This window comes from Myotis yumanensis, unplaced genomic scaffold, assembly GCF_028538775.1.
Source record: "Myotis yumanensis isolate MYYU_CA2020_CCGP unplaced genomic scaffold, mMyoYum1.0.hap1 SCAF_9, whole genome shotgun sequence".
Classification (NCBI taxonomy): Eukaryota; Metazoa; Chordata; class Mammalia; order Chiroptera; family Vespertilionidae; genus Myotis; species Myotis yumanensis.
This window is the reverse complement of record NW_027223760.1, coordinates 5649303-5658472: the sequence shown is the minus strand read 5'-3', so window position 1 is coordinate 5658472 and position 9170 is coordinate 5649303. Positions and strand designations below refer to the sequence as shown.

The window sequence follows — 9170 nt, the reverse complement described above, 5'->3', positions numbered from 1 at the left end:
CTGAGGTGGGGCTGCTTTGGCTCCTAGAAATGTTATAGGAAAGAAGTGAGTCAATGTGGGGCTGCTTCAGCTCACTGGGAAGTCGGGGAAAAGGGGGCCTTGGAGACCGGATCAGGCGCTGAGGCTGGTTGCAGCTGCCACTGCCCACTGATCCCTGGGTTGCAAGTGCCTCATGGGGACCCATAGAGTTTAGGAAGAAATAAAAAGTTCATGCCTGGTACAGGGCATGGGCCTGTGCTAGAGCGAGTTTTTGTCCTGAGGATTTTTTTTTCCATTTTTTTCCAATCAGCTGTCCAGGTGCATTTTTAATATGCTGATACATCAAGATAAGTGTATAGGGGAGTTTTGGATTATGCTTTGGTGTTTTACTGTTTTATTTTATCATTGTTGTGTCTGGCTTTAATGGCTTTTTGTTATTTTTCCCTGACTTCATCTGCCATTGGGTTTAGCTGGCACAAATCACATGAATTGGGCCTTTGTGCTCTACTTCCCAGACCAGAGGGATTAAACTATGTATTCTCTGGGGAGGGAGGAGACATATAAACCATTTGCTCTCAAGTGCTCTTGTTTGGGGAATATAAGGTCTTGTGATTAACTAGCTGGCTACAAGCTTCCCAAACAGTTAATTTTTTCATCTCAGTTTCTCTATTCCATTTGTCCAGGAGTTTTTCTCGCTTCTTACTATCCTGCCTCACACGGACAACAGAACCATCTTGTTGGAGAAGCCTGCTGATTCACCAACAAGGTGCTCGGAGATGTGGACTGAAAAAGATGTCCATCACCGGTGGTGCTAACACTTGACACAGGCAGGAATCCTCATTTGAACTTTCCTAAATTGAGTCTGTGAACTCTTCATAATATATTACTGCCTGATTATACCAATTCTGTAACTTCTTCAGTTTGTTAGCATTGTGGGTATTGGTGATGAGTGAGCCAGGAAGATGCTGGTGGTTGCTATCACAGCATAACAAACCATCCCAAAGCCTAGCGGTTTAAACCAACAACACTCTTTATTTTTCTCATGAATCTGAAATCTGGGCAGGATGCAGGGGCGTGGCCCATCTTTGCTCTTTGCTGCTTCATCTGAGATGGCTCAGTTGGCAGCTGGAGAATCTGCTTCCATGTTGCCTCATTTGCATGGCTGGTGAGTGTTTCTGCTGTAGATAAAAGAGCAGCCAGGGGAGTGAGCCAGTGACTTCAAGTCTTTGCATGGCCTCTCGATGAGCAACTTGGGCTTCCTCACCACATGGTGGCGAAATGCCAAGCCCACAAACCCTAGGGAGCAAAGAGGCATTTTCCCTATCTCACTAGTTGTCAAAGCAATTGCAAAGTTCATTGAATTTCACGGTAGGGGACAAACCCTATCATTCAACAGAAGGAAAAATAAACTCAGATTACAAGGAGAATGGGTGGGATAGAATAGATTGTTCTAGTCATCTTTGGAAAATAGAATTCACCACATTAACAAATCATAGTAAATTAAGAGACAAAAATAAAATTTACATCATTTCCAAAACATATTCCATATTTTTGAAAGTGTATTCCAAACCATATTTACAATATCTTGAAATATATTCCTTTCAGCTTCTTTCTCAATATTTTTAATATGTTCATTATACTTCTCCAATAAGGAATTTTTTTTCTTCTTCGCTTCTTGCTCTGGTATTTTTCCCTGAGCACATTGCTCTTCAACTAGTTTAGTTTCCTTCTTCAATTGCTCAGCATAGATTTTCTTCAAGGCTTCTGCCTTGTTTTTCAGCTTTTTGTCTATGTCCTTGTAGATGGCTTCAGAAAAGTGAAGCCCTCTGTTCTTCCTCACCGTGTCCTCTATCATCTTCACCAGCTCTTGCAGTTGAGCTTCCTTCTCAGCCTCATCTACACTTCGGTTATTGAAGGCACAGCAGCGGTTCTCACACTCCTTGGTGATGTTTTGCAGGTTTACGTCTGAAGCTTCTATAAACCCAGACAGTGGCTGATCACCCAAATTATCTTTGCCAGTGAACAAAACGATCATGTGCTTCATGACCTCCTTCCCAAAGATAACCTTGATCAACGCAACCGTTTTCTGCTCCTCCTCCGTGTAGCGGCCCAGCTGTATAACCAGGATGATGGCGTGAGGCCCAGGGAGAGAGAGGAGGACACACTTGCTGATTTCCTCACAGGTGGTCTGCAGTTTCTCCTTGGTGTCAAAGAGCCCTGGGGTGTCCACAACAAGAAGGTTTCTCCCCTTCCAGTGTCGACTTGCACTCTGACATTCCTTGGTAACAGAGTAAGGAGCAACTTTAGAATCAAATTTTCTTTCCCCAAGAATGGTGTTTCCTGTTGCACTTTTTCCACTTCCGGTTTTCCCCACCAGAACAATCCTCAGAGTGTTGTCCTGAAGGCCAGCCATGTTCTTTCAAGAGGCTCTGGGGTGCAGGTACCAACAAGACCTTAAGGAAGGAAATAAGAAGGGAAAAGGGTACTTAGGTAAGTGGGGACCATTCCCAAACCTCTTTTCTTCAATCTTGTCCTCCCTGAAAATTTGTAATGGTCTATTATTCATATGGAAGAAATAATAAATTTTTCCCACAAAAGAGTACAATGCCCAGGTGCTTTCATAGGAGAACTCGCTTAAACCTCTACAAAGCTGATCATCTCAATGTTATGTGAATTATTCCTGATCAAGGGGGAAATCTTTCCATTCTTTCTCTGAATCAAATGTGATATTGATCCTAAAGCTAACAGAGGTTTAACCAATAAATAAAGCTATGGGTGCATCTCATTTGGAAATATTCATACCAAAATTTGTTGTTACAACACATCTTATTAATAGATGAAGTAAAAAATTACCTAGTGCAGTCAAGACATTTGACTGAATTCAAAAATAATCCATGTGTAAAGCATTTTATATATTGAAAATAATTATCTAACATGATCTTATATAACTATAACTTTAAATTTTTTATCATCACTTTCTCCCTATAGCTGAGAAAGAGTGGATAATAAAGTTAAAATAGCAGGTTATAAAGTTTTTGGACGAAGAAAAAGCAGGTACTTCTCTAACATTATTTTATATAACTGTAAAGTTGAAATTTTTGTCATCACAATTTTTTTATGCAGGTGAAAAATAGTGGAGTATAAAGTTCATTTGGATGAAGAAAAAAGGAAAGTTACTCAGCACCATCGAGAAAAACTATGAGGAAGGACTACCTGTACCAGGAGTCAAGCATTACATTTTCTATGATTACAGAAGTGTGATGTTGTTGTATGGATAGAGAGAACAGAGAATCAAAAGCAGAAAATTCAGAAACAGACCAAATTAATCAAACTCTTTATATTCAATTCAATTACACTATTCTACATTTAGATTCAATATGGCAGCATACCACATCAAAGGGACCAAAGATGTTGTAATAAAGTAACTTTGGGGTAATCATATAACTATACAGAAAAAAAAACATAAAATTGCATCCATTGTCTCATGTCAATCAAATTGCAAGCAGATTAGAAGTTTAAATGTAAAAAAAATGCATATAAAGAAAAGAAAAAATATGGATAAATTATTGTAACCTGGAAGTAAGCAAAATATTTCTAAGATTTGAAATTGAGTTAGGAAAATAAATAATAAGTGTGATTACATAAAAATATTATAGATAATGTGAGACAAAAGATGTCTTTGAAAAATTAAAGCAAAAATGTCAAATTCAGGAAAGTAATATTTTTCAGTTTAAAACAAAGGAGGTAAATGTTCCTGTTATACACAGAAAATTAAAGAGTACAGAAACAAAATACCAGCAACTTGACAGAAAAAGGAGCAAGAGATGGGAATAAACATTCAGAGGAAAATGAATTTAAATGAACCTTAAATATATCAAAAGACATTAACATACACTCAGAGAAAAATAAAAAAACACAAAAAATAAAGTCACTAAAATATTAATTAAATTACACCTCTATTTCTGAGGTGAGATACTATTTGACACCTCCACGTTTGGCAAAAATCCAAGTGTTTGCCAGCATAATCTTTTGGCAAAGGTATGAGGGAAGCAGGCCTTCTCCTGCATGGCTGGTGAGAATGGAAAAACAGTCCAAACCCTACAGAAGGCAATTCAGCACTGTGCTGCCAACGTACATATGCATTTTGTCATTCATTGTCAATCCCCCATTTTTATATTTATCCCTTAATTACACTGACAAAAATGTAGAAAGATGACACATAGGGTATTTATTGCATCATTATTTGTATTAGCAAAAGACCAAAAACCTATCAAATGGCCATTAGTAAGGACTGGTTGAATTACCTAAGACATATTCACACATTGAGGGACTATTCATCTGTGAAAAGGAATGCGTTTCTCTATACAAGCATGGAGAGGTCTCCTGGATACATCATTAAGTGGAAAAAAAGTGGAGAAAATAATATAGAGTTGACCTACCATTCTCATAATAAGGAGGAATATGAGCTACATATATAAAATACAGGACATATATTTTTCATATATGAAAAGGCAATAGCAGGATACTCTGAAATCTAAACCAATAAAAATTTACTTACCTGGGATGGGAGAAGCAGTGTGTAGGGAACAAGGACAGAAGCTGGAAACTGGATTTCTTGGTTACACTAAGATTTCATAAATTTGAATTTGAGACCATGTAGGTAGCTTACATAATTATACAAAAAAATTTATTTCAAAATACTAAACCAAAATGAAATGGCAAACAAATTTATTTGTATATTGTGGGGTGGATGAACCATATAAGGAATTGGTCCAAGACACTTAAAAAAGCAATAATTTCATTGGCCATATTTAGTGTTATTAACTTAAGTTTAACAACAAAAAAATAACCTGAAAAAATAAAATTGTTTTAAAAAATCCTGTTCTTGTGTGTGTGTGTGTGTATGTGTGTGTGCAGTTTTGAAGTCAATTGAAAATGAATAGATATAATAATGAGCCCAGTGACAATGACCATCCTTAGTGCCTAGAGTGTGGTTTTCAAATGCCATTTCCCACCAAAAAAATAGGGTTTTATAAATAAACTACTGACTCTAGGAATCAATTGCTCCCTTGGGAGTGTGCTAGGAAAGCATCTTCTTGTTATGAACATTAACAAATAAAGGGAAAGAATTGAGCATTTATCTTGTCTTTCAGATACTACTGTACTTCATGGAAATGAGAGAATGGTTGTAGGGAACTTTCTTTTTATACTATTTTTCTATCTAATAACTAAGGGAAGAATGATAGAATTTGATATCACCACTGTTAGGTTTGATCGAGCAATTGCATCAATACCCCTCCCCAGTAACTGGCTTTTCAGGCTATTTCACTATGGACTTTCCCTTTGCTGAGACCACATTTCACTTGCAGTGACCACATTCCATTATCTCCCCTCTGGGTATGCATAAAGAAGTCTCTGTCCAGAAAATGCCTGCCAAAAGTTCTTTAAAAGCCCCTGACTCCTGTCACTGAGGGCTGGAGCCATCCAGTCTCAGCCACCTGGTGTGCAGATGATCCAATAAATTCATCATCCCTCACCATGCTGGCCTCCTGCATTCCTTCTTCGGCGACCTAACAATCACTTCTGACCCTTAATGAAATTTAGGCCATCATTAATGTAGATTACTGTCAAAGAAAGTGAGACAACTAAATATTATATGCCTTCTGAGGGAAATTTCAGCTGAACCTATGATGTATTTCCGACGAAATAGTCAAACCTGAGTCAGATCAAGACTCACCTTAAATATAACTTCACCCAAAACACTGGACTAGAAGAGCAGGTGAAATGACACCATGAGAATGTTAATCAACAAAATGTAAACTGTCTGGTTCTTTTGGGATGAAGACTTCTTCCTTCTTACACAGAGAAATTTTCCAGAAAGAAACAGGGAAGGTAAGAAAGCTATATATTAAATATAAGAGAAAGCAAACAATTGCAATTTATAAATATTAATTAGATCCAACATCAAACAGTTTTTAAATTTATGAAACAATCATGGAAATCTGAAGGCAACTAGCAACTTTGTAAAAAATTCTATCTGCTTTTGAAGTCTGATTACGGTCATATTTTTAAATGGTTTCAAATATTTACTGATAAAATGAAACAATGATATTTGCTTCAAAATAATGCAAGGTTAACTGGGAGTGGTGAGTATATAGATGAAGCAAGATTAGCATTACTTAATAATTGTGGAAGCTTGGTCTAGGTACAAGGAAGTTCCTTGTACTGTTCATTTATCTTTGAGTAAATTAACATTTTTCAACAATAAAAATTTGATATGTGTGTAATATAACCACGGCTGACATTCTATACCAAGCACCCTGATAATTTTTTGAATATTATCTCACTTACTCCCCTATAATAGCCTGCAAAAAGGTCATTTTATTATTCTAACTTTTTAAATAAAGACATTGATATGGCTTGAAAATGCTGAGACACTTGTCAAGATCGCAGTGCTAACAGATATAGGGCAGACTAGGACATCAAGTTCAAAGTCTATCTGACCATGACCTTCCCTCCTAACCACTGCACAAAATGGCCTCCTCTCAGTGTCTTCTCAGACCAGGATTCTAAAATTACATGGAATCAGAGTTAGATCAAGAGAGGGCAGGGAGGAGAGTCCACACTCTTTCCAGACAGAACACTTTTAGGAAGCCTGCAACTAGGGCCATTAAGTGGAGGGTTTCATATACATTGTTCCTGAAGAATAGCCAACCTATACCCATGAAAAGGATTCTGCAAACTGCAGTCCAGATATCCTCTGCCCTTAGTGATGTGGGCAAGCCCTAGAGTTACCACACTCCCTGGGATCATGCTTCTTTTACAGTAGAAAGAGGGAGTTAGACAGGTTGTTGTCTAAATTGCTTTCAAGCTCTTAAAGACCTGCCTTGGGGACACTCATTTCCTGTCCAGGGAAAAGGAGGGCTTGTCAGGCACCCCTCAGTGTCTATCAGCGCAGCAAATGCATGAAGGTGCATCAATCAGCACAAATGTGTCCTGTTCAATATGAGACATGTAACATCTATAATAATAAAGTTTAATATGCTAATTAGACCGAATGATGTTCAGACTACCTTGTGGATGAAACTGGGGTTGTGAGGTTCCAGGCAAGCCTCCCCGGCTGGGAGCGCCAGCCGAGGCAAAGAGCCCGGGGTCGGGGAGCGGGGTGGTTCGAGGGCCAGCCAGAGCAGGTAACCTGGCCTGCGAGGGCCAAGACCCTTGCACAAATTTCGTGCATCAGGCCTCTAGTTGTACTAATAAAGCTTCTGACTCCCCTCCCTACCCTCTGTCACTGCCCTCTGACAGCACCCCCCTCCCCTGCTGTGCTGCTGGCACAGAACCTGCTCCTTCCTGGGACCAGAACCCACACCATGTACACTCCATGGACCTACTGCCCAAACAACTCTAATGCTCAGGGCTGCTTCTCAGCCAGACTCACCTTCTTTTCAACCCGTGGATGAGTTCTCAAATGTTCTCCAAAGACACTCTTCCAGCTGCTGCTTTATTTTAACTGTGAAGAAAAAGAGTTCACAGTCTCTTAAACCACTGAGCCAGGATGCTCAGATTGGGTGGAGCCAGTGGAGGAACTGTTTGCCTTTAGAGACAGTAATATTTCCCCTAATTTTGTGGGTGCTTTCATTTTACCTAGTTGAAAATTTTCTTCCATCTGCTTGCTCTTGTACCAAAATTACCAAAGCTATATTTGGTGTTTTGAGTTACAGTAGTGGGTCCAAAGGCCCTTATTAAATGACATGAATCTTGCCCCCAAAAAGCCAAGCACAGTGTCTATCACATTCTCTGGTGCAGTGGGAAAATGCAGGGTCATTCTGGAAGAAGAAAGTTGGACATAGGAGTTGGTGTATCCTTGGGTCTTGCTGGAGATGGTATAATATGGGTTTTGAGTCTACTCTTTCAGGAGGGTCTCAAGTTACTTATTCAGAAATTAACGAAACTCAGGTACAAAGCCAAAGGTATAAACCATTGGACACCAAGTAAAAACGAGGAAGGAGAGGCCTGGAGAAAGTCTTCCAATGATCACAATCTCTTTGTTTTGGTTTGTTTGTTTGTTTTTTCATATGTTTCTTGCACAGTTGAAAGTCTACATTACATGACATATAAAGATGCACCCAGGGAGTAGATGTTTCCTTCCCTCCCAGCCTTCCTACCTTCTCTCTCTCCAGGCCCAGACAGAGGCAGCTTATCCTAGATTTACCAGTGGATGTATCCAAAAGGATCTGGAAATTATATCCAGGTGAGAGGCAGGCTGTTGAATCTCTCATGGTTGACAAGATGTTCTAGTTCTCCGTTGCATCACCACAAATAGATTAAATTTTGATTACACATTTTGCTTCACTAGATTGAGAAAGTGGGTTAGTCAATGCTTAAGCTTGAGGATAGGTACTAAGTGGACCAGATGTGCCATTAAGTAGAGCACAATAGAGTTACTACCCATGGAGGGAAGCAGATAGATTTGGAAATGTTGGTGTAAATGGCCATATTATTGGACCAATTATTGGTATGAATGACTTTGGTCGCCCTGAAGGAACCCAGGTAACAGTTTTTCTATTTCCAATAAAGACACAGATCAGGACCAGCTACATAATTCATAAGGTCTGGCACAAAAGGAAAATACCAAGCCCGTTGTTTAAAAATCATGAAGAATTTGAAGATGACATTACAGAGTTGCAAACCCTCTAAGCACAGATCCTTGAGCAACCCTATAAGGCACACATCCATGAAGCTCACCTTTACAGGCTGCATATATATGAGACCAGAGCAAAGTCAAAACTGCATCTCCTGATCAAAATGCCTCGACCACTGCCCCAGTTTTGCTTCATTCTCCATATTCCCTGAATGAAACTTGTCCTGCCAGAAGCTGCCTTTTATTTTTTCAGGGACAACAAATTGCTCCTCCAAGCACACTCATAGGTTCCCAAAAGGGAAGAGGGATGTGATTGAAATGGAATCCATAGATGCTATAGGGAATGGAATGCGGGTCTTGAATGGTCCTCGCCCTGAGGTCCTTGACGATGGAGGAGCATCTGGAACACAGCTCCCATCTCTGAACTCTCTCTTAGGACTGACCTCCCTCTAAGAGACATTTGATAGAAGGGATTTTGTCTCATGTCTCCTGTGCTGTTCACTTGGCCGTGCTTCTCATCCTTAGAGCTCCTTTCCACATCCAGATCTGC

The 9170-nt window shown here is 39.4% G+C and overlaps 1 protein-coding gene across 4 annotated transcripts; it reads right to left on the bottom strand.

The window, feature by feature from the left end:
- Positions 1-991: 991 nt before the first annotated feature.
- LOC139016697 (GTPase IMAP family member 7-like) lies at positions 992-7490 on the bottom strand. Of its 4 annotated transcripts, none has more exons than XM_070424955.1 (2): positions 7418-7490; positions 992-2432 (listed from the first exon to the last, which is right to left on the bottom strand). In XM_070424955.1, exon 2 carries the CDS (start codon positions 2390-2392, stop codon positions 1505-1507), a length of 888 nt encoding a protein of 295 aa, XP_070281056.1. In that variant the 5' UTR covers positions 2393-2432; positions 7418-7490; the 3' UTR covers positions 992-1504. The 4 variants fall into 4 exon arrangements, with proteins under 4 accessions (XP_070281056.1, XP_070281058.1, XP_070281059.1 ...); XM_070424957.1 differs by lacking the exon at positions 7418-7490 and adding an exon at positions 5717-5769; XM_070424958.1 differs by lacking the exon at positions 7418-7490 and adding an exon at positions 4538-4612.
- Between the last annotated feature and the right edge of the window lie 1680 nt (positions 7491-9170).

Coding starts and splice junctions, on each gene's coding strand:
- LOC139016697 (XM_070424955.1), bottom strand. CDS start 2,392: ATGGCTGGCCTTCAGGACAACACTCTGAGGATTGTTCTGGTGGGGAAA.